At 37.9% G+C, this 25769-nt stretch overlaps 1 protein-coding gene across 4 annotated transcripts in view; it reads left to right on the forward strand.

Moving 5' to 3' along the window:
• Positions 1-25769, forward strand: part of FGF13 (fibroblast growth factor 13) — a 2301951-nt gene that overhangs the window by 1182006 nt on the left and 1094176 nt on the right. For all 4 annotated transcript variants that reach the window (XM_044057538.1, XM_044057543.1, XM_044057542.1 and 1 more), the window contains one exon: positions 13117-13284. In XM_044057538.1, coding sequence (XP_043913473.1) covers positions 13117-13284 — 168 coding nt within the window. The remainder of the gene's footprint in view (positions 1-13116; positions 13285-25769) is intronic.

Below are 25769 nucleotides of genomic sequence, written 5' to 3' on the forward strand. Positions count from 1 at the left end.
CTTGCACAGACAAGTCGCTCTTGTACAAGTTCCCACTCATTACATTATGGTCTTTTGCACTGGAAAGAACGTCCAAAAACAACTGATCCTTTCTGTAATGTAATGTAACCAGGTCTGTCTCCGTTCTGAGGTCTTTAACAAAACAGCGCTACTTTTCTGAACTCTTATGATTTTCCTATAATCTTACAGGTGGCACAGCTAACATTAGAAATTATAATTTTACTTGCCACTTTAAAACTTGCAGCATGTTCATATCCTGAACTTTAAATTAAGCTGTAAAATGCCTGAATATTCCAAGGCAGAGCAGTTGGCTTCTAGATTTGCAAAATACTGATGATTTTTTTAATAACTCATATCGAGTCATTATGTATACCATGTAGAAATACGAAGCAAGATCTGTGGAAAAGGCAGGGAAAATAATGTGAAGTGACAGAGGAGGGGAAAATAAAGTGAAGTGAAATCCGTTTCTAACTCTAGGTTTTGCCATTAGAATGTGTAATATGTCTTTGCCTAAATATGAATATCTGGAAGGGTAAAGTGATGTGTATTAATTTATGCACGCATTAACTCTTGAGGACAGACACTGTCTGCAGGCTGCTGAAAGGACTGTTTATTATTTCTAGCCTTTTTCTAATATCAAAGGAAGCTACATGGCCTGAAAGGGGCACCTCCATCTTGTATGATCACAATATCTGTAGCTGGTATCTTCTTTGTATCAGGCATTTCTCTTGTGAAGGTTTTTCATGAAGAACGGGAAGGAGTTGGTTTTCATATAAAGTCTGTCACAGTGTTAGAAAGTGACTAAATTAGGATTCAAACCTGCAAGCATTTTCTTGCATTCTTTAGGAGCAGCTAGCATTCTAGACTGCTGCCTACAATATTAATTGTGTGTCTTAATGTGTTACGATGCTTCATATCTTTTGCATAATATATTCCATGTTAACATTACTCTATTGCTAAAGCAGATGATTATTTCATTAGGATGTCCTAATTCTTTCATTTTTTCCTTATGCATGCCATATTACTCTCATTACCATTTTAAGAGGATTTGCATAGCACTGAATAACAGCCCTGCATCCCATGGATTCCTATGAACAACATTACACAGATAGTGGGATACGTTACAGATATAGTGGGCTACTTTATACAAATAGTGGACTATGTTACACACACAGTGGGATATGTTGCACATATATGTCCTACACATATTGAACTATGTTACACACACAGTGGGATATGTTACACATGTACATTAAACAAATAGTGAGCTGACCGCCTTAAAATACTCCAGCTATACTCTGTCGCATATTGTCTACTCAGAGGCGATCTCTGCTTAACATACAAGGCCATGTCAAACCCAGAGCTGTTGGACATGCTACACTTAAAGAAATCCCAATCCCTCAGAGCCACACGCTCCAGGGATCTAAACCTTGTCATCACAATAAACAAAACATGCTGGAGGGATAGGTTCCTGACCCAGAGACTCCCCAGACTTTGGAATAGATTGCCCATACATGTCAAGCAGAGTGCCTCTTTGGCCCTCTTCAAAAGGAACCTTAACGATTGGATTGGAGAAAGGAAATTCACCCCAGGGATCACGTCAGTCGACCTGCTAGACAGGGGTCCAGGGAAGTAAATAGTGTGGGAAGAAATAGACAGGGAATTGTTATGGCTAGACTTGTATCGGCCCTAGGGCTGATAGCCTAGTACCAACCTATGAACCTATAAACCTATGAACCTATGTTGCAAACATAGTGGGATATGTTGCAGATATACGTTATACACCTAGTGAACTATGTTACACCCATAGTGGGATACATTACACATATAGTGGGCTATGTTACACACACAGTGGGCTATATTACACAAATAACAATCTATGTTACACTCACATAGTGGGCTATATTACATGTATAGTGGGCTGTGTTACACACATAACGACCTACAGTGCACATATAGTGGACTACATTACACATACAGTGGGCTACATTTCACAGTCAACACTTAAGTACACCTAGAGAACAAAGTATTATAAAGATTGTGTAGAACTGGTCATATTCTATTACTCTTACATTACCTAAATGTGACCTTCCTGACACAGTTCTACAACACTATCTTCAGATGAGGAAAGCAGCATAAACTTTATTCCTAGGGCAAGCAGTGGGATTACTACACATTTCTGCAACTATAGCTGTTTAGTGATGATACAAACTAGAGAATATACCTACTTTCTCACTTCTGAAAATCAACATAGGGCCAAGTGAAATATTGCATCTGATGTCAATTTTCATTTTGTCCTTGACAATTGGATTTGGTTCCGATATTGGTACCGACTCAGCTGTTACTACAGCTCTCGCAGGCCAAAAACTCTCGAGTTTCACCCTTACCCTTAATCCCCCTCTCCCAGTTATCTCAGATCTCATTTGCCACTTTCATGGTCAGACATGTTCACCTCAGCTCTCGCACTTTCTTCAATTGTTGGGTAATTTCTTGTCCGGCTTTTGATATCTTCTAAACTACTATATTTACCTTTAAAAAGATCTTTCCCTTCTGTTCCTTTTCTTTCTGTACATTGGTGTACCTTCTCTATCATTGTTGTTAGTCCCTTCCCATACACTTTTGTGTATTGTTACTGTGACAAAGGGAGATACTGCCAGCACAGCTATCAGGAATTTTGTAAATAATCATATATCATTTGTGAATATCAGTGTGATTTATATAAGATGCTTGTGTTACAACTGTATTAGAACTGCATGTTATGTGTATACCAAACTTGTAGGTACAGACGTGTGCTGAAAAATTTTTTTTTACAAAGTGCTTGAAATCTATCCACAGTGTGCCCTACTGGAATACGACATAAATGTATATGCACTACTGCAACTGTTTAAATGCATATATTTTAACAGTGGAAACTGGAATACAGGAGGTTAACTTCAGAAAATTAACTGAAATTAAATAACTTTATGGCAGCTAGAAACAGAATGTCTATACTAGGGAGTTTTCTGTATTGTCTTTAAAGTGAAATAATTACTAGTTTTAAATGGGACGGAATGTTATTGTTATATGACTTCCAGCATCTGCCAAAGATCTGAGGTCTATGTATTTTCACAGATAGATGCTAAATACTGCCAGTTCCCAGCTATGGGGCTTTCACCTGGGATAGAGTCAGATGACAAGAAATTATGTAATTCTGCAAGCTATCTCAGCATTAATATTTCAGATATTAATATGAGAAATCTCTTAGAGAGACACAGCCTTCTGTATTCTGCCTTTGACCCGACAGCAACTAGAAGATCCCTTCACCACATTTGCCTTGCTCTGTAATTACGTTTCTAGGGTATAGTAATTCTCTTCGATTCAGTAAGGCATATAGTGAAGTTTAGTTTGAACTCTGTCACTGTGAATATATATTTAGTATTGTCTTGTTCTTTTATTTACTATTAAATATATTTAAACCGTTCTTTGTGGGTGATCTTTGTAAGAGATATTTAAGTTTTAAGAGTACTTGCATATTTGTTGGTGACACTGTATGGGCCACTCATAAAAGCCTTAATCTAGGTCAAACTACCATTTGTGTTAATATTATTGCACAGTAAGATTGGACACCCTTTGTTAAGGGTTTTACAGTAGCTGATAAGGAGTTGGCTGGTGGTAGTGATAACTACTTTATAGTCTGAGGAAAAGGGGGCATAGTAGGAAACCTGTGCCATCCTTTCCCAGGTGTGTGTGTGTGTGTGTGTGTGTGTGTGTGTGTGTGTGTGTGTATAAATCAAACCTCAAAGAGTGTATGTCAGTTACTTGGGCAGGGACATGAAGCACTGGTTGGACAGTGAGTGTGCTGGAGGTCTTGTCTTGGCCACTCAGCTGAGATCTCAGCTCTATAGCTGTGCCAGTGGGGAGTCTTTCTGGGGATCTGAAGAAGGAGGGAGAAACCAGTCCCAGACTGACTGTGGTCTCTGTGTGCTCTTAAGGGAAATTGTACTTGATGCAGAGAGCTGCATCTGGAAATACTGTGTGTCTACTTGTCATTCTCCCAATGTATGTCCCCCAATGGTATCACTTTGGAGGATTGAGGCAACTTGACTACTGGTCCAGTGGAAGGTCATCACAAATACTGTCATCATTGATAGTTTCTCCTTCTTCTATATCTTGCCTGTTTTAAAAAAAAATAAGTAGTGGTGGTAAAGTAGTGCTCTTCTTCTCTAATCTGTTCTGTTCTGCCTCTTTCTGTACACATGATGTAGCTAAAAATTATAATTGCTGGTAGTTCTCCTTCCTTTATTCTTGTTCTTCTTTTTCTGTCTCTGTCAACCTTTGTTATTATGGCTGACAAACCTAGAGGCCCTTCTGGTTTAAAAAAAAATGCCAGAAATGTAGCCACAAAATTCCTTTTTCAGACTATCATCTTTTGTGTCTTTATTGTTGAGGTGCAGTTCATCTTCATGAAGACTGTAGCATTTGTCACAGATTTAGCCACAGAGCTCTTATCAAGAGAAAAAATAAATTAATCTTGAAGAGTTTTATTCTTTCATCCTTTGGGGAAGCCATAACTGCTGAGAAGAGTAAAACTGATATTTCTTCTCCGTCATCTTTATTATCATCTTCCTTATCAAAGACAAAAAATAGGAGCTCATCAGTTCTGTCTTCTCCTTTGGAAGCACCTGTTAAGAAACATAAATCTTCGGTTACACAAAGTATGTTGGATCTGACAGATTCTCCATCTAAAACATTGGTGCCGGTAAAGAAGTCCTGTGTACCAACAACTGCTTCAGCTCCAAAGACCTTGACTCCAAAATCTTCAGATCAACAAATGCAAATACCAGTTCTGGTGTCCATTCCCTCTTTAGGGGGTCCAGCCTTTGAGACAATAGAGAGGGCTTTGTCCACAGTGATCTCGCATTCGGCTCCTTCCTGCTTGAAGCATATCCTGTCCTCACTTTCCCTTATTCGACCTGTGTATCCACTGTGGCAGTGAGTGCCAAACCCACAGGTCCCAAAGATTCAGACTCTGTTCTCTTCTCATACCTCCCAAGATTATCCCCTTGAGGAAGTTCCTCAGTAGAAAAGTGCAGGAGGAAGCATTTAGATTGCTGACAGGAATCAGTCACAGAAGATACCAATTTTGATGAGGGGGAAGGCTTCCCAAAGTCACCCCCTGATGATGTCTCCTTTGGCGGCATCTTAGAGATTTTGAAACAGAACGGATGACTGGAAGTCTCAAAATCCTTCCTCATAGGAATTGGTGTACCTGCAGGGTTTTGCTACTCCCCTGTCTACCTCTTGGGTGACTCTGCCTGCTGATGAGCTCATTCTGTTGATCTCACAGTGGAAGGCAACAGACACCAATGAAACTATCCCCAAGAGACTGGACAAAATTTTATCTGTCCCCAAAAACAAGCAATTTTGGGCCAAAGGTTTATCGGTAGATGCCATAGTTATAGCAGCCACCATCAAAAAGGAACTTGCTGAGGAGAGTGATGGATAGATTCAGGAAACAGGTTTACACCTCATTGACCTTCACTTTAAGGTCCTTGAACTTCCTGGCACATTTTACCAGACTTCAAAGGGATCTGATCAAGGAGCTTTCAGATACCCTAGCAGTATCTGTTTCTGAGGGAGTCCAAGAGAAAGTGACTTCCCAGTTTGCTACCCTGGAGTCTGTGTCAAACTAGTCCATGAGGCTCATTGCCCATGCAGCAAAAGGGACCACAAGAGCAGCAGGTTCAGGTATAGCAATACAGAAACATGCCTGGATGTATCTGTGTGATTTTGTGGATCCATTTAGGCTGTCATTCATCGGTGCCCTTTTTGACAGATCATCTCTGTTTGATCCCAAGGTAGGAAAACTTTATCCAGGTATAAGAAAGATGGTAAGACCTTTTCTTCTGTAGGTGTAAATTTTTCCACATTCAGAGATACTTTTCCAGTAATTATAGGAGTGAGGGAAAATGTGGTTCAAAAAATCTCAAGAACCTTTCCAAGACACATGTGGAGCCAGTTCCCCCAGAGGCAGAGGAGGGAACTACAACAGATGATGTCATGCATGAGGCAGAAGTGGCCTGTAGAACCAGGGATTCCTTCCCAGGGACCCCTGTCAGTGCTCCTGAATGAAGGCCTGATTGTCTTACTCTGAAGGCAGTCCTGGGTACTTATCCTTGCACCAGGATGCCTGGCAACAAATAACTTCTGATTCCTGGGTGCAGAGGATTATATACAGAGGTTATTCAGTTCCCTTATGTCTCCCTCCCCCTGTATGCAAAAACATACCAAATGTTTCACTCAGTCAGAGGGAACAAGCAACTATAGAAATTCAAACCCTGCTAAAAAAAAAGAGTCATCCAAGAAGTCCCACCAGACCAAATAGAATCCTTAACATACTCACAATTCTTTTTAGTACCAAAAAAGACAGGAGACTGGAGACTCATTTTGGATCTAAACACACGGAACAAATCAGTTCATCAAACCAAGATCCAGATGGTCACAGTACAGTCCATACTTGCTTTCTTGGAGAAGGATGACTAGATGTGCTCAATAGATCTTCAGGATGCGTATTACCATATAAAAATGGACAAATGATCCAGAAGATTTCTCCACATCTGGCTGGGAGCCAGTAATTACCAATTCAGGGTGCTGCCCTTTGGACTCACCGCAGCCCCCAGGGTGTTCACCAAATGCATGGCAGCATTAGCAATTCACTTGAAACTGCAAGGATTCTGGGTGTTTCCATACTTGGATGACTGGCTCATAACCGCTCCAACCATGCATCTTCTGATACAGGCAAGGGACTTTGTTCTCTGGACCTGTGCTCATTTGGGAATAACAAACTATGAAAAAACCTAGTTGACTCCTACTCACACCTTACAATTCATAGGGGCTATACTGAATATGACAACTGTAGCTTCTCTTCCTTCTGAAAGGCTTTGAGAATCAAAACACAGGTTCAAAGGATAATACGCAGCAAGAAAATATTTACTCATCTGATCTTACAGGCTTTGGGCTCCATGGCAGTGTCTATACCTCTAGTACCCCTGGCAAGATATCACATGAGAATTCTACAGTGGCTACCGACTTCTCAATGGTCCTTTTTCCACCATCCCATGTCGCATCAGATTTTAATCAACAACCACTGCAGGAAAGATCTAGCTTGGTGGATAACTTCCAAACAGATTCTTCTAGGCCGGCCATTCATCTCTTCAGAATCAAAGGCCATAGTGACCAAGGATGCCTCCCAGATAGGGTGGGGGGGGGGCATTTTCTGGGCAAGAATGTCCAGGGCACTTGGTCACCTACAGAGGCCAACTTGCATATCAGTGTTCTGGAGCTAAGATCAGTGCTTTATGCATTGCAGGCCTTTCAATCTGCTCTTCCTCTGGGAATGATTTAATTTCCAAAAGAAAATATGTCAGTAGTTTAGTGCATCATCAAACAAGTAGGAAAGAAATTGTACCCTCTTTGTCGAAAAGCTCTCAGAGTGTGGCAGTGGGCAATATTTTCCAATCATTTTCTCATAGCAATGCGCATTCTGGGGAAATTCAATGTAATAGTGGACAAACTGAGCAGATGAATTCTCATGCTTCACGTGTCATCTGTAAATCCAGAAGCAGTGGAAAGGATTTTCTGTCAGTGGGGCCAGTCTTGCTGCAACTTGTCTGTCCCCTAAAAAACAAGTGCAGCAGATACTTTGCCCTAATCCCCTACAGAGGAGTCAGTGAGAGATGCTGTTCTCCAAATTTGGCCCCCTGGACTACTATACACCTTTTCCCAATTCCTCTAATCCCCAAATACTTACAGAAAACACTCAAGTTGAACAGCATGGTAATTCTCATTGCACCTTTTTGGCCCAGCAGATTTGGATCTCCTTTCTTTGTCCTCCTATAATTCAACAACCTTGGGTACTAGAGCCAGCTAGAGACATTCTGTCCCATCCAGAGGGACTAGTTCATTCATGCATTTCGAATCTCAAGATGACAGCATGGTTCCTCCAGTTCCAGTAATTGCCATCTGAACTAATTTATCTTCGCCTGTGCGTCACATTCTTATAGCCTCCCACAAGCCTTCTACCCATAAGCTATACACTAGTAAATGGAAAAGATTTACCATTTGGGCTTGCAAAAGGGATATTAACCCCTTTTCAGCACCTATTGACAATATATTAGACTTCCTAGCCTTTCTTTTATATCCAGGGGCTTCACCTTCTACCATTAAAATTTAACTAGCAGTGATTTCTCATTTCCATAATGGTTTCAAAGAACACTCCTGAGTTTTCCACAAACTTTGGAAATCCTTCTTAAGAGGTAGAGTTTTGTTGAAACCTCCATTTAAGGATCCTACTCCACCTTGAGATTTAAATCTAGTATTACAGACCAGTATTCATTCCCCTTTCAAATCATCTGTGGATTGTGATTTAAAATTTTTGTAATGGAAAACTTTAATTCTAATAGCTATTACTTCCACTAGGAGAATTTTGGAAATTCATGCCTTATCATGTGTGACAACCCTGCACTGGCCCAGTAATCAAGGAGCCTCAGTCCTCACCACTAGCACCAGTGAGGGATGTACACATTGGGAGGATGACAAGTAAATATACAGTAAAGTACAATTTTGTTTAAGAGCACACAGAGATCACAGTCAGTCTGGGGCTGGTTTCTGCCTCTTTTTCCAGATCCCCAATAAGACTCCCCACTGAGCATAGCTACAGGGTTAAGATCTCAGCCAAGTGGTCAAACCAAAACCTCCAGCAGCCTCTGTGTCCAGTCAGTGCTTTGTGTCCTTGCCCAAGTATCTGACACACACACACACACACACACACACACACACACACACACACACACACACACACACACACATACACACACACACACACACACACACACACACACTTTGAGATTTCATTTATTTATATATATATATATATATATATATATATATATATGGTTTACATACAAACACACAGACACTCCTGGGGAAGGCTAGCACAGGTTTACTAGCTATGCCCCTTCAGCCCAGACTATAAGGTAGTTATCACTTCACTACCACAACCACTACTTATCTGCTACTCTAAGGCCCTTACAAAGGGTGCCCAATCCTATTGTGAAATGTTACTATTGTGTGACCAAGAGGAACGCTATTGCAGTGGCCTATACAGTGTTAACAAATACATATGCAAGTACTCTCAGAGCTTAAATATCTCTAAACCAACCAGTCACAAAAAGGTTTAAATATATTTAATAATAAATAATAAAAGAGCATGACAATACTCAATCAACTCAGTAACTACAGAGTTCAGAATCACAGGAAATATTTTAAAACAACATTGCAGGACAGTCTCAAATAAATACAGAAAACATCTAAACTAATCTTTAATATATTCCTAACTATATCTCAAAGAAATTATGCCCTAAATAACTTAATTATAGAGCAAGGCAAATGCAGATGATGGATATTTCTAGGTAAAAGACAAGATACAAAATGCCCAGTTTTTCTCTGAGAGAGTTCTTAAATTACTATCAAATATTACTGCTGGGTCAACTTGGATCACATCACTCTTTGTCACCTGCCTTCAGTTCCCAGACTAACAGATTCCAACAGAAATTTATCATCTCTGTGTGAGAAGTACATATCTCTCAGATGTTTGCTTACATTTGAAACCTAGTAAACCTAGTAATTATTTCTGTTTCAAGACAATAGGAAAACTTCTAGCTCTAGACATTGTGTCTGCTTGCTGCACTGAAACTGAGATAACACAATTGTAAAACATTTTACTTTTCAACTTATTTTCTTGAAGTTTAGCAAGTTAACTCTGTATGTTCCAGCTTCTATTATTAAAACACAGGTATATATTTTTTATCCATTTCTATTCTTTTTCAGTAGGGTACACTGTGGTCACATTCTTGAAGCTCAGTACATAACATACAGTTATTTTACATTTATAAGACAAGAATATGAATTTGATTATTTACAAAATTCCAGATAGCTGGGCTGGCAGTGTCACAATATGTAAGCCACCTTATCTGGTCTTTCACAAAAATAGGGTCTCCTTATGAACAAATCCCTCCTATCTACCTAAATTAGTTTCAGAAGCCAGTATCAATCAATCTATTGAATTGCCAGTATTCTTTACCAACTTTACCAACAAAAGTGATAATGCCTTCACTTAACAGATGTTCATAGACAATTACAGTTTTATCTTCAGAAAATGAAAAACATAAGAAAATCTGATCATTTTGTTGTTTCCTTTTCTAATACAAGGCTTGGTAAACTAGTCAGTAAGGTGAACCTAGCTAGATGGCTCAAGGATTGCATCTCCATTATCTACAATAAGGTCAAAATTGATTTACCTAGACCAGTCAAGGCACACTCTACAAAATCTGTAGCTACTTCAGCAGTTTTACAGTCAGGAGCTTCAATGGAGGATATTTGTGCAGCAGCAACTTGGGCTTCTCCATACACTTTTATTACTCATTACAAATTGAACTTGGTCTCAAGGGGTAGAGCATCCTTTGGTTCAATGGTGCACAGGAATATTCTTCCATGAGTCCTCCCAAGGTCTAAGTTAGTTGGGGACTCTGCTCCAATTGTCAAGGATAAAATTAAAATTGACAATATCAGATGCAGAAATTATGTACTTACCATAACTTTCCATCTGTTTTGCCCATTTTCATTTATCCTTGACTTCCCCTCCCTCAACTCCCCTGCCTTTGAAGACTTTTTGGTAGAATAGATACTCGAATATTACTTATTTTATTAAGATATAGCAGATTTGGTTTACACCAAGGCTTCCTTATATACATACATATATATATATATGTATATACGTATAAACTTTATTTCTAAACTGCAAACTCAATCTGAGGTAACTGGGAGAGGGGGATTATGGGTAAGAGTGAAGCTTGAGAGTTTTTGGACTGCGTGAGATGTAGTAACAGCCGAGTCAGTTCCTGTATCGGAACTGAACCCAATCGTCAAGGATAAATAAAAATGGAAAACACAGATGGAACGTTATGGTAAGTACATAGCTTCCTTATCTCAGCTAGCATCTACAGTGTATGCTGAGTGTAGTAATGAACACCTTTGTTTCTCACTTACTTCATCACTACACTGGTGTTTTACTTGGGCCCTGTTAAAGATATATATATATATATATATATATATATATATATATATATATATGTATGTATATATATATATATATATATATACAAACACACACACACACACGTGTGTATTTATAGATATATATATATATATATATATATATATATATATATATATATATATATATATATATATATATAAGCAAATAAAACTCTAAAGTAGGAATTTTGTCAGAAAATGAGCAATTAAAACATTGGTAATTAGAAAGGCAAGGATGACAGAATGAGCACATGAAACTCAAACAAAAACAGCAAAAAATAAACATAAAACTATTTTTTGCAGCAGCAGCAGCAGCAGGCAGGTCCATAGCTCTCAATCTGTTAACACAAAAAATCTGGATAAAGCCAAATATAATGGGGGGATGATTTTAAATATTGCCCTTGTAAACTTAGGAAGCTCTAGAATAAGATTGAAACTGAGATATAGATATGGAGTCTAAAACTCAAATTCCTGTCATTTTTTAGTGAAGTCATTCCTCACTGATTTATCACAAAAAATCCAGAAAACCAAAAATGGTATGAGGAACAGACCAAAAATATGAGGCAAAAATCTGAACATTCTGCGAAAATGTGGACATTTGAGAGGTATGACCCTAATTCACACTCCAGCAGTCTGCTAAATCCCTTTGCAGCCTTCTAATATGTGTGAGACCTTGCTCTGGATAACAGTGTATTATATTATTTTGTCTGTGAGGTGACCATCAGCAAAAAAAAGGCATTTCCTTTGGTAAATTTTGTATGACCTTAGAGTTTAATGCACAGATGATCTTTTGACATTCAACCTTCCATCCTTGTTTAAAAGGAAAGCCAACATATTGATCTGTAGTTTTCGATTAGATAACTATGGTTGAAGTTAAGTATGTTGAACATTGTTTTCATAGACAGACTAAACTGCTATGTTTTTACATTGAGTGTCAATTTTATCAGATGTTTAGGTTGCCAGATTGTTTAATGTGAAGGGGATTAAGGACATTTTGTGAGTGTGTGTGTTTCTGCGTATCTTTGTCTGTCTGTGTATATGTGTTAATGCTGAAACTTTTGGATATATCAAAAGTTTAAACATTGTGGGTAGGAGTTTGTGACTGTTTGTTGGTTAGGTTTAGAATAAGGGTTAGGTAAGTGGATAGGTTTATTGTGTGTGTGTTTGTGTGTGTGAGATGCTTAGGAAGTGCATCCTAGTGTATTGTTTAGTTGTGCAGTTGGGGAAGGGGTGTTTCATAAGATAATGTTCTGGGTTAGAGTTAGGGGTCAGGTTATGGTTATTGCACAAGAATAAGGTGGGGTAGAGGCCAAAATCCACACACAATTTGTCCGGTGGTGCTGTTAGGGAGAGCACTTGTTTTCTTTTCTGATTTGTTGACTTTCAGCTTTTTATTGTTTGAGTTTAGTAATGTTCATGTTTAAGATTTCGTACTGAGTGTTGGTGAGTTTTTCAATCTGAACATTATTAAAACACACCAAACTATATATGATGGTATACAGTAGATCTTTTGGTAGACATTTACAAAGTATAATGATTTAATATATGCAGTTTTTCCCAGTAGCTGTTCCGAAGCAATGTTTCCATTTTGCTTGTCTTCGGTCATCTGAAAGGCAAAATACGCTTGCAGCATAGTGTTGGGATGCTGCAGTTGTCGCATGTTTTACGAAGACATGTGTGAGATATTCTTTTTCTCTAAATTAATATGCCATGGAAAACTGTTTCACAAATCTAGCTGTAAAACTCTTTATCTAACAATGCAACAGCTAAATTATACAGTGTAAACGTTCAATTAAAGGAAACACCATAGTGGACAGTACTGGGTAGACCATTAGTTTGCTTTTTGTTTTGTTTCTTTTCTTTTCATTTCTAAAGCTGTTATTTTATTTGACTTTCACATTATAATTTATTCGTTACTGATTCATTTAGAATCTGCTTTTTTAGCCTCTAACATCAGTTCATTTTGTTATGTGGTAACAACAGTTCTGGATGACGCTATCCCAGGCACTCAGGAGTACATTATGTTACGGCAAGATTCCATCCAGTCTGCGGAATTAAAGAAAAAAGAGTCCCCTTTTCGTGCTAAGTGTCACGAAATCTTCTGCTGTCCTCTGAAGCAAGTGCACCTCAAAGAAAACACAGAGTCAGAAGGTTTGTGCACTAAAGATGCGTGTTTTGTTCGTTTTTATGTATGTGTCCCAATGGTGTGCTGTGTGTTTTCCACCTGTGTCAACATGGTACAGATGACGCAGGGAGCGTAACAAGCTTCATGTTCCCCTGCTTGCCTGTTAATGTCTTACATAAAATATCATGGGACACATTATAGTATAAAGCATGTACTTTGTTAAAAACATAAAATAATGCTGCATTATTTAAAATTGTTAGATTATTTTTTTTATTTTGCAATCCACATCATTACACTTCCTTACCTGGCTGTCTTAGAAGTGCTTGCTACTCAAAATGGCATAAACCCTAAAATATTTTCCCTTATAACATCTATGCTGTAATCAGCTATGGAATGGCACTCAGTATAAAGTACCATGGTTCCCTTTCCACCCCATGAGGCTTTGCACATTGCTCTGAGAATTCTCATATAAGCTGTAGCTTCCCCATGCAGGTTGAAAGTGGACTTGTATGCCCTGCACGTGAAGATGCATTTTGCAAGAGACAGATGCATGCACATACTGATAAAATGTAAAATGCAATGCTTTATTTTCCTTTTCAGATCTAACAAAGGTTGGTAAGATTAAAGATTATTACTATTTAAAGTAGACAAAAGAAGTCAGTGTTTTAGCCTATAAGAGTTAAGCTTGAGGAAACCTAATATTTATCTGAGCAAATCCAGAATCTGTATGATGAATTTAAATTATGATTACAGGACAGATAGTAAACTGACCTACCTTAAACATATGTTCTAAATATCTAGTAAGGCCTTTTTGTTTCTGCTGTATGAGCATGTGATTTTGGCCTTTAGGCAACTACACAATGTCTTCTGCAGTGGCAGCAGAGGTTACATTACTAGACTGAATATATAAAATGATTAACTAAGACTATAGTTATGATTTTTGTTGAACACTAGTGGTATTTAATGCCATTTAAGACATGCTGGCCACGTTTCTTTCTACTAATTGCTGAAGCCTGTTTGGAGAAATGAGTGCAAATTTGATGACATTTAAAACTGCAACATAATCTGTTTTTGAAGTTTTTGTATAATTTGGCAAATATATTGTATTTTACACAATTCCTTATCATTATGAATAATGAGTTAAATGAAAGAAGCTAATCTTGCAGAAGTATTACTTGCTGGATGAAAGGAGCTACATAGATTTCTCACAAGACATTTTGGGCCAGAATGGTAGTGATTTGTTTGGAATGAATTAGTTCAGCTGCATATTTCTTTATACATTAGAAGTACAGGCATTCAGAGACACTGAGAATAAAAGCAAACAATCTGCTCTGCAAGTAAAGAATGAGTCTAAGATATGACACAGTGACTTCAACGTATCATTTAGTCATGTGCTAGGTGCAGCTATTTCAAATTGCATACCTTTAGTAAATCACTGCCTAGTCCAAATGGACTGATGTACTATGTTTTGAACCTTAGGGAGTTGTAACAAATGGTGTGTGTCTAAGATTCAGTAACAAATCCATGTTTAACTTGCAAACATTAAAACAGGCTTTGTGATGACACTGATTTGCTTGTGCTGATTAAAGAATGAACTGAATTTTTCTTCTGACAAATCAACGTTATACTGATTTTGTGAAATTTACAAGCCTTCTCAGATGATACTGTCCTTTTGTTTTGTCTATGATTGGAAGTTTACAGACAGATAAATCTGTGCTTGGACTATTGCAATTTTAGCAAGATTATTCTGCCTTTGTCTAAGCAGAATAAAGTATTTTCCAATTTTTTTCTTAACATCCTTTGCCAGGCCAGCATAGGAGTGCCCTTTGGGTAAATAAAGCCCTTCCTAGGAATAATTCCATTTTGTTTTCAAAAAAATACACAGTTGCTTTTCTGTGAAATTCTTACTATGTTCCAATGGAGTAATACCAGCTGGAGTTCAGTAGTATTTATCCTTTGTGGCAATGACAGACACATACTCAGATGTGAGACCTGTAACCAAAGCAGGCTATGGTTTAATATCATGTCTGCTTCTTTTAGGAGATGGAGAAATACAAGCTGTACCTTCCTAAATTCTATTTATTACCAGTGGTATGGTGTTATATATTTAAGGGATTTTTATACAGTTGTTTGCTGTGTTCTTTACTTCAGTCTGTGCTTTCAGATATTGCACTTCTAGAATGGACTGTTTGTCTTACCTTTTGTTTTAAAGCTCCATTGGACAAAATACTAGCTAGACAGTTATTATTATTTGTGTTGTCAAGTATTACTTATTGGACTGTACTGGGCTTATCATGTATTCCAGTCAAGTCATATTTTAGTCCACATTTGCATTTGATAGGGTGAAGATCCAAAGGTTATAAGTTCTATTCCTGTACCAAGCACTTGGATTCATATTCAAATAATAACATTTCAGGACAGAAGACAGGGATTTGAATTACACTTCTGAGGTGTCATCCTCTAGGAGTGATGACAGATCAAGGTCCCATCTGCAAGTGGGAGAAAGTTGTGAGTGAGTGTCTTCATTCTTGTACGCATCTCTAGGAAAGTATGCATGTGTTCTTAAATAAATATATACATGCGGTGTGTGTGTATATCTATCTATCTATATCTATTTATATATATATATATATATATATATATATATATATATATATATATATATATACACACACACACGCACACACACATATATATATATAGCTGTTGAGAAGTATACTAATGTAAAAAAAAAAAGGGAACACATATGAGCGAATGTTCTGTTTAATGATAGTTTTGTTGGCAGCCTTTGAATGAGATTGTCTTGCAGTTCGATAAGAGAATTTGCCCTTACCACACCATTGTGTGATCTTGGAATTTGATATATACAGTTAGTCGGGGTGGAGAGGTGCACCCTGCAAAAAAAACATTTTCAATCATGTTAGATTCTCTCTAAAATGTTTACTTAACAAAAAAACAAATCCAGGCAGATGACATGCCCAAAACAAAACCTATAAACAGGAAAAAAGCACCAGCAAGCCGTAACCACCTTAAAACATTTAATGTGTTCCATAGCAAGCAAAGCACAACACAGCACACAATAACGCTAAAATTACTACCAGTTCGTTTTCGTCTCCAACTTCATCAGAAAAATGCTGACAATCCAAACCCCTCCCCATTTATACCTTTCAACACTGCCAAAACTTAAAATCATGTGACATTGAATTCAATTTTAACCCTTTCCTAAACATTTTAGTAGGTCACACTCATCCAAAAAATCATTGTCATCAGAGGTCATTTGACTACCACGTACATATTGACCCTTCACTATTCCTTTCTTTTGGAAGTATGGGTGGGCACTAGAAAAGTGAAAAAATTAATTACAATATGTCTCCTTCCTGTGTAGTTTTGATTCAAATCCATTACTACTCTTCCTAATATGGACGTCCAAAAAGTCAATACTGTCATAACCTAGCTTATATGTGAATCTAAAAAAATCAGTACTGTTGGAAATGTGTTCAAAGAAGTCCATAAATTTCTCCTCACTATCTGTCCAAAATATACAGATATCGTCAAGGAAACATTTGTATATTGCCCAACAATCCTTAAATACTGAATTAAACACATACTTTTGCTCCCACCAAGCCATCACTAGGTGTGCATAAGTGGGGGCACACATGGCCCCCATGGCAACTCCCTTTAACTGTCGAAAAAATTCCCCTTCAACATAGAGAAAATTGTTGTTTAATACCAGTTCCATTAAGACAGCAAACACATAAATCTCTTTTTTGATGAAGAAGAGTTTTATTGAAAGCACTTATCGTATGTGGATTTGGGGACGTTAAACTTTCATTTATTGTTTTTTAGTTAATAAATCGTTTTATTGACAGCATGAGTATCTAGCCCTGGAGAGAAGTTTGCTTTTTTTCTTTGCATTTGATATTAAAAAAACTTGGTTTTGCAAAGGCTCACATATGTCATATGTCTCACCCCCAGAAATTAAATAAACTAACTCCAGGATTGCACAACTGAGAAGAAATGGAAAATATCCTGAATTTTCTGACAGTCAACCTTCTGAAGTTTGACTGTAACATAATCTGACCAAATTTATCATCAATGAATTTTCTTAGAATTTTGGCACATGATAAATGCAACTGCTGATCAAACCAGCAACATCTATATATCTGTCTGTATATCAATATCCATCTCTCTCTCTCTGTGTATCTCTCTCTATATATATATATATATATATATATATATATATGTATACATGGGTGATATTGTTTTTGCATATGAAATATATAGATAGATGGATACATACATGCATACCTACATATTTATATAAATGTGTGTGTGTGTTTTATATATATATATATATATATATATATATATATATATATATATATATATATATATATATATGGTTCCACTTCAAATCATCGAATTACCATTTCATCAAATTGCAAATCATCGAGACCAAATCTTCGAAAACTCATTTCATCGAATCTCAAATCATTGAAAACTATGAAGCAACTACAAATAACATTCCACAATGTTTTTACTATGTTTATGCAGGGGGGCAAGCCCCCCTGCACCCCCCATGTGGGGGGCACTGCCCCACACCCCCCCTAACTAAATATACCAACTCCAAGGTCGCACTACAGTGGGGGAAAAAGGTAATTTCCTAACCCCACTGTAGTGCGCCCTTGGAGTTGGTATATTTAATTATGGGGGGTGTGGGGGGCTCATAAACATAGCACAAAGTGTCTGGGACGTTATTTGTAGTTGCTTCATAGTTTTCAATGATTTGAGATTCGATGAAATGAGTTTTCAACGATTTGGTCTCGATTTGCAATTCGATGAAATGGTAATTCGATGATTTGAAGTGGAACTATATATACATATACACACACACCCTGACACCCCCACAGATCCCCTACCAAATCTCGAGATATCAAAACATAGAATCTCTGATTACCGAAGCCCATAGGATCGATGTTTTGAAATATTGAAATGAAAAAAAAATCTAAAATGTTAAAACTTCTTATGTTTATTTATTTAGTTGAAGTTTGTTTGCCAGGATGGTCCATTGGGACAAAGGAGCCTATTTTCAATGGAGTCCTGGGGAGAAAACCTCCATAGATGCAATATATAAAAAAAACAGGTTGTTATAGTACAACAAGAGTACATGAAAACAAAAGTATATGATGATACAATTTAGAAGATAAAAACAGAAATTATATAATGATTAGTAAAAGTTTACAAATATATTGTCCCTAGCCTTGCTAACATAGATATTAACTCTATAACAATAATAAGTAGGTATTTACAAGTCAATTAAACTAAAGAGCTATTTACAATATGTATGTTCCCACAGGGGAAATATGATCAGTGTGGGGGATATGTATGTTAAATGAGGTAAGGGAGAGATGAGTTAGGGGAAGCTGAGACGGAGAGGAAAATGGGGAGGTAGATATTTGAGTTAGGATAAAAGGCGAAAGAGAGAAGGGGTAGGGAGTAAGGTAGCTGGTGGTGATTTTATGCAGGATGGGAACATGAGCATTCCCAGAGAGATGTTAGGTGTGAGTGGAGCAGAGTTTTAAAGGTGGAGGGGTTGCTGGTGAGGCAAATATGAGGTAGGAGAGAGTTCCAGAGACGTGCTAAGGAAAAAGAGAGTAAAAGTTTGCCTGCTGGACGGGCAGGCTTGTGAAGTTCAATCAGAATCTGAGTATTGGTTGTTAGGAGTCTGCTAGGTAGGTGCATTGTAAAGGTTGAAGCAAGGGATGGGCAGAGAGAGGGACTGAAGATGAGTTTTTGAGCAAGAATTAGTTGAGTGTAGATAAGATAGTTGGGCAGCTGTAGCCAATTTAGTTTGTGAAGGGCAGTATAATGATGAGTGCAGGATCTGTGTCCAGTAGTGAATTTGGTGATTTAGGTGTAGCAGGAGTATAGTTTTGTTTTAATAGAAGATTGTAGGTTGGTTAGGAGTGGGGGCACCATAAAGGAGAGATGGGATGAGATATGTGGTAGAGAGAAGGAATCTAGTAGATTGAGTGAGTTAGTGAATGTGGTGGTAGAGCATACCAAGTTCCTGGTGTGTTTTTTAATATTTGCTTGTATATGGGTATCAAATTTAAGCTGATTGTCAATGAGTACTCATAACAGTTTTGCATTGGATACTATTTCAAGAGAAGTGTTATTATGACTGGTTCTGGAGAATGAATTAATGTTGATAGTTGTAGTTTTGGAAGGGGTGAATATCATGAGTTTGGTTTTTGATGCATTAAGTGCCAGGTGGTTATCTAACATCCATTGTTCAGTGGATGAAAAGGCATCTTGGGTTAATTTTATGAGGGTGGGAGTGGAGTTAGCAGAACAGATAATTGTTGAATCGTCTGCATATTGGACGATTTTTGCATTAGGGATAGCATGGTGGAAGTTGTTTATGAAAATATTGAACAATAGGGGACCTAAAATGGAACCCCTGCGTACACCAGTGGGAGTGTTGAGGAATGGGGAAATGGCTTTCTTCCATTTAACTGCTTGTTGCCTTTTGGAAAGGTAACTGGTAAACCAGTTGATAAAAGGGGGTGATAGATTTAGATTAGAGAGTTTGGTTAGGAGAAGGGTGTGAAAGATAGTATTGAAAGCCTTAGAAAGGTCTAGAAGGAGGGTGGATACAATACAGCAGGAGTCGCAGGCTTTATTCACAGTTTCAAGGAAGGAGAGTAGCACAGTAGTAGTACGGTGATCAGGCCTGAATCCATGTTGTGTGGGGGTTAGCAGGTGGTTGTCAATGAGGTAGGGTAAGCGTTGTAGGTGGATACACTTTTCAAGTAGTTTGGAGATAGGAGATCAGATGGAGATAGGTCTAAAATTGGGGATGTTATTATTATTTCCTCCTTTGTGGAGGGGAATAATATAGGCTTTTTTCAAGAGTTGGGGCACATAGCCTTCTTGGATTGATCAGTTTATAAGAATACAGATGGGCAAGGCAACGGCTTCTGCAGCTGTCTCTAGGAAGAAGAAAGGGATATTGTCAGGGGCATTGGAGCATGGTTTTAATTTCTGAAGGAGTTTATTTATAGTGGATACTGGAATGGGTTTCAGAGAAAAGAGAGGAAGCTGTGCTATGTTATATTTTTGCAAGGGGACAAGCCCCCCCTGCACCCCCACACTCCCTGCAACTTAAATATACCATCTCCAAGATCACACTACAGTGAAGAGAATGGTAAAGTTCCCATTCCACACTGTATGGTGGTCTCCATTGACCACTTTCGACATTTCAAAACTTTGATCCTCTGGACTTCAGTAATCAGAGGTTTGATGTTTTGAAATTTTGAGATTTGCTAGGGGACCCATATATATATATATATATATATATATATATATATATATATATATATATATATATATATGTGTGTGTGTGTGTGTGTGTCTGTTTTTCTCTGTATAAACATATACACACACGTATATATGTGCATATATATATATATATATATATATATATATATATATATGTATATGTGGTACAGGACATGTACGAGGGTAGTGTGACAGCAATGAGGTCTGCGGTGGGAGTGATGGATGCATTTAAGGTGGAGGTGGGGTTACATCAAGGATCAGCTCTGAGCCCTTTCTTATTTGCAATGGTGATGGACAGGTTGACAGATGAGATCATACAGGCATCCCCATGGACTATGATGTTTGCAGATGACATTGTGATCTGTAGTGAGAGTAGGGAACAGGTGGAGGACACCCTGGAGAGATGGAGATATGCTCTAGAGAGAAGAGGAATGAAGGTCAGCAGGACTAAGACAGAATATGTGTGTGTGAATGAGAGGGAGGATAGAGGAATGGTGAGGATGCAAGGAGTAGAGGTGGCGAAGGTGGATGAGTTTAAATACTTGGGGTCAGTAGTTCAGAGTAACGGTGAGTGTGGAAGAGAGGTGAAGAAGAGAGTACAGGCAGGATGGAGTGGGTGGAGAAGAGTGTCAGGAGTGATTTGTGACAGACGAGTACCTATAAGAGTGAAAGGGAAGGTCTACAAGAGGGTAGTGAGACCAGATATGTTATATGGGTTGGAGACATTGGTATTGACAAAAAGGCAAGAGTTTGAGCTGGATGTGGCAGAGTTAAAGATGTTAAGATTTGCACTGGGTGTGATGAGGGTGGACAGGATTAGGAATAAGTATATTAGAGGGTCAGCCCAGGTTGGAAGGTTTGGAGACAAAGCCAGAGAGGCCAAGATTACATTGGTTTGGAAATGTGCTGAGGAGGGATGCTGAGTATATTGGGAAAAAGATGCTAAGGATGAAGCTACCAGGTAACAGGAAAAGAGGAAGGCCTAAGATAAGGTTTATGGATGTGGTGAGAGAGGACATGCAGGTGGTTGGTATGACAGAGCAAGATGCAGAGGACAGGAAGAAATGGAAACGGGTGATCCGCTGTGGCGATCCCTAATGGGAACAGCCAAAAGAACATGATGATGATGTATATGTGGGTTCCGTTCAGAAGCTCAAAATACTGAAATCTCTAATTTCTCAGCTAAAGCATCTTCTGTGTGGAGACATGCGTGAATGGGCGTACCTTCGTTGAAGGTTGTGCATCAGGGCTGGCAACTCGGTACGTAAAAATCTACTGCCAATCATTAGCGGACCGGAGTTCCGCTGTGGCGACCACTAACCGGGAAAAGCCTAAAGATATAACAACATATATATATATATATATATATATATATATAGATAGATATAGATATATCTATATCTATAGATAAAGATATATATGTGCATGTATATCTTTATACATACACGCACACACACTTATCATCAAACTCCAAAAATGCACTTGTGCATTTAGCCATGTCCCCAAAATATAATGTGAAATAAAAACAATTTCACTTCACAATTTTGAAACATGTTAACACTGACGGTTCGGTATTCAGTGTTTTGAAAATGTGACTGTTGAACTCCATTTGCTGTCTAGATGCCATTCTTACAGGTTCTTTCGATTTTTTAACACTTTGAAACCATACATTCAATGTAACACAAATCAACGAAGTGCATTTCCTGATTTTAATAGTAAACCGTGTGTGTGTGTGTGTGTGTGTGTGTGTGTATATATATATATATATATATATGGTTCGACTTAATCCAGAAGTGTGAGAAGTGACCGACCGCTGGAGAGGCGCGAGAAAGAGTGACATCGGAGTTGAGCTCCGATGCAACGGCGGAGAAGACCAGCGCGAATCTGCGCGTGGACGCCGACAGGATAGAAGGCTGAGGATGCCGGGATAGGGGACGTTAGGTGGGAGAAGATGAGTATAGGGGGAGAGAGTGCGGTCTGTGGTAGTAGGGAGTGTGTAAAGTGCAAGGGGGGGAAGGTAGGCGGGGGGGGGGTGTTATAGGGTTAGGGAAGGGGTTAAGAGGTAGAGTTGGGTGTTTAGGGTTATAGGTGGGTTAGGGAGATAGGTAGGGGGTTTGTGGGTAGGTTAAGTGAGGAAGGGATAGGTTGGGGTTGAGTTGGTTGAGTTAGGTTAGGAGGGGTAGGTAAGTGGGTGATGGTGTGTAGGTTTAGGTTAGGGTAGTGTTTATTGTGGGCTTGTAAGGATTTTAGTGTGTATGTTTGTGTGTGTGTGTGTGTGTGTGTGTGTGTGTGTAGATGTGTGTATATATATATATATATATATATATATATATATATATGTGTGTGTGTGTGTAGATATATATATATATATATATATATATATATATATATATATATATATATATATATATATATATGTAGATATATATATCTATATATATATATATATATATATATATTTATATACACATATGTGATTACATTTTATAATCTCGAAATACTGGAATATCGAATTTCAGTATTTTGAGACTATAAAGTTGAAAGTGCAGTTACGCAAAACTGCAGAATAGTGAATACGGAAATGTCATATTTGCCATTGTGTTCACGTATGTGATGTGCGGTTTGTGGATTTAGCTGGGGTTTGAGGTAAGTGGTGTTTTTGTAAGTGTATTGGGTAGGGATTTTAGTGTGTGTGTGTTTATGTGTGTAGTGGTGAGTTTTGTGTGTTTGTGTGTTTAGTGCGACCTCAAAGTTAGTATATATATATATATAAGTGGGGGGGGCACAGGAGGGCATGCCCCCCTTCTTTTAGCAAGATTGTGTGTGTATTAGTTTTGTTGTGTTTGTGTGTGTTGGTTTGTTTTTTTGTAGTGTCGGCAGGTAGGTGTATTTGTGTTTGTGTGGTGTGTTTTTTTTTTTTGTTGCATTCATGGTTTGAAAATTTGCGGTTTTAAAAGTTTAGGGTTTTTGATTTTTCAGCTTTATAGTCTCGAGATACTGATTTCAGTACTTCAAGATTATAAATTGAATCCAAATATGTATGTATGTATGTGTATATATATATATATATATATATATATATATATATATATATATATATATATATATATATATATATCTATATAGGGTATCTATTTAAAATGCCAGGAATCACAATGTTCTAGAATATGGAGACTGAATAACTGAAAATCTGGATTTATGTACATCAACTCCAACAATGTCATTTCTATCAGTATTCCCTTTTCTTTGAAGTTCGGTGATTTTGGATTTGGTACAAGTTTAAAGGAGATTGACGTTTGATATTTATTCTTTGCCTGCAGTTTTCACTCTTTTAGAATTTCATGACTCATGAGCCTTGACATTTCAATAATGAAACTGTATATGCACAATAGGGAGCCTATATTAACATATGTATATCTATATCTGTATATATCTATCTGTCAATATATAGATATAGATACAAGTGCCTGCACATAAATATGGGTTCATTGGTACTTGGGTACTTACCAGAATATTGATCTCTGAGGATCTTAAGAAGTCTAGGCTTTCATTGCATTGGTAGTTGTTTAGCCCTTATGTTTTGTACATGAATAACCCATAGGGAGGCATGCAGGACAAGAATATGTTAGGACATTTACTTGTTGTCCTTTTCCGTAAAGCACATGGGTGCTAAGCTGTGGACAAATTTATGATTTCCCTTCCAGTTAACTAAATTTCATTTAAATTTAGTAAGAGAAATACTTTGATTTATGCAGTGTGAAAGTCAGTTCCACAGGGCTAGTATTGCAGGTGTTACAGATCTGTCGCTCCAAAAGGGATATCCCCTGGTCAGCTGCTGATGTTACCATCAAACTTGTGAATGTGTAATAGGTCTGACAGGATAGGGTCTGCTGAGGCTCTGTGTGTGAGGCTGAGGTCACCTCTTTGTAGCCTGTATGAAAAAGGAGACAAAGCTTTGAGATGGCCCACATTCTTTTTATGATTCAAGCCTTTGATTTTTTTTCATTGAGAAAGCATGCTGGTCATTCCAATTGTAGCAAGTGTTTAGACTTGTACATACAGGAAGAGGCATTATATTCACTGATTCGCCTGATGAGAGCCAAGTACAGCAGAATTATTACAGCCTTGGACCTGGACTTCTCATCTTTAGATCAAAGCTGTGCAATGAAAACGGGCTTCCTTACAGTAGAGGATGTGTGGTGATCAGAGGACAATTCCTTGTGACATAGGTCTTTGACTGTGGGGTCACCTTTAAGGGATATGTTGTCAGTGTGATAGTTATAAGGCTGCTCATGCTTGCTGAAGGATACTCTTAGACATTTCTTGACATTTCGTTTCATTACATGGTTTTAGCAGCAGCTATTTTACTGAGAAGGACCCTGTTGGAGGATTCTGGTGTTCTCTGGGGAGTTTATGGTAGCACCAAGTTTACAGTCATCTGCAAACTAAGTGATAAACCCTTAACATTTGCTTTGACCTCTCAGAACTAAATGCCAAAACAGATGTGACCTAAGGAGTGAACCCTGGGGTACACCACAAGTGACAGGTCTTTTAGTGGAGATAGACCTGTTCACCCTAATTTCCTGGGTCCTATTTGTGAGCCAGTTTGCAATCCAATCAGTTACCTAAGGGTTTACATTTAACTGGTAGAGTTTATCTGTGATGGCTGAATGTGGGATGGTATCAGATGCCTTTCCAAGGTCAAGATTTACCATCATCCATTGATATGTATATATGTATATCCATGTCTCTATCTCTATGTATAGTGGCAGATAGATATATGAATCCAACAAAGCATGAGCGTCGGTCACCAAGCTATGGGCCTCAACATATGCTTTAGAATTTCAGTAAAATCAACAACAATAAAGACTAGTAAACATAAAAAATATTAAAATTGAATAAAGGAGATTACCACTTTGGGGGTTTGCTAGCCCTTCTTCAGATCTAATATAAAATTTAAGGCAATCTTCTTTTGAGCAAGAGCTGCCAAATCAGATTCTTAGTTGTAGAATGGCCTCCAGATTAAGTCATACATATTCATTCATTCATAGAAATGTATGCATCTCATAGGCTAACTCTAGTTAAGCATTAGCCAATCCATTGGTCCAACCATGGACACACCTTTGAGGGTGCTACAGTTGATTACATCATATTTAAAGAGTCATTT

The sequence above is a fragment of the Protopterus annectens genome, chromosome 15.part0, assembly GCF_019279795.1.
Source record: "Protopterus annectens isolate FY-2018-M chromosome 15.part0, PAN1.0, whole genome shotgun sequence".
In the NCBI taxonomy this organism is placed as follows: Eukaryota; Metazoa; Chordata; order Ceratodontiformes; family Protopteridae; genus Protopterus; species Protopterus annectens.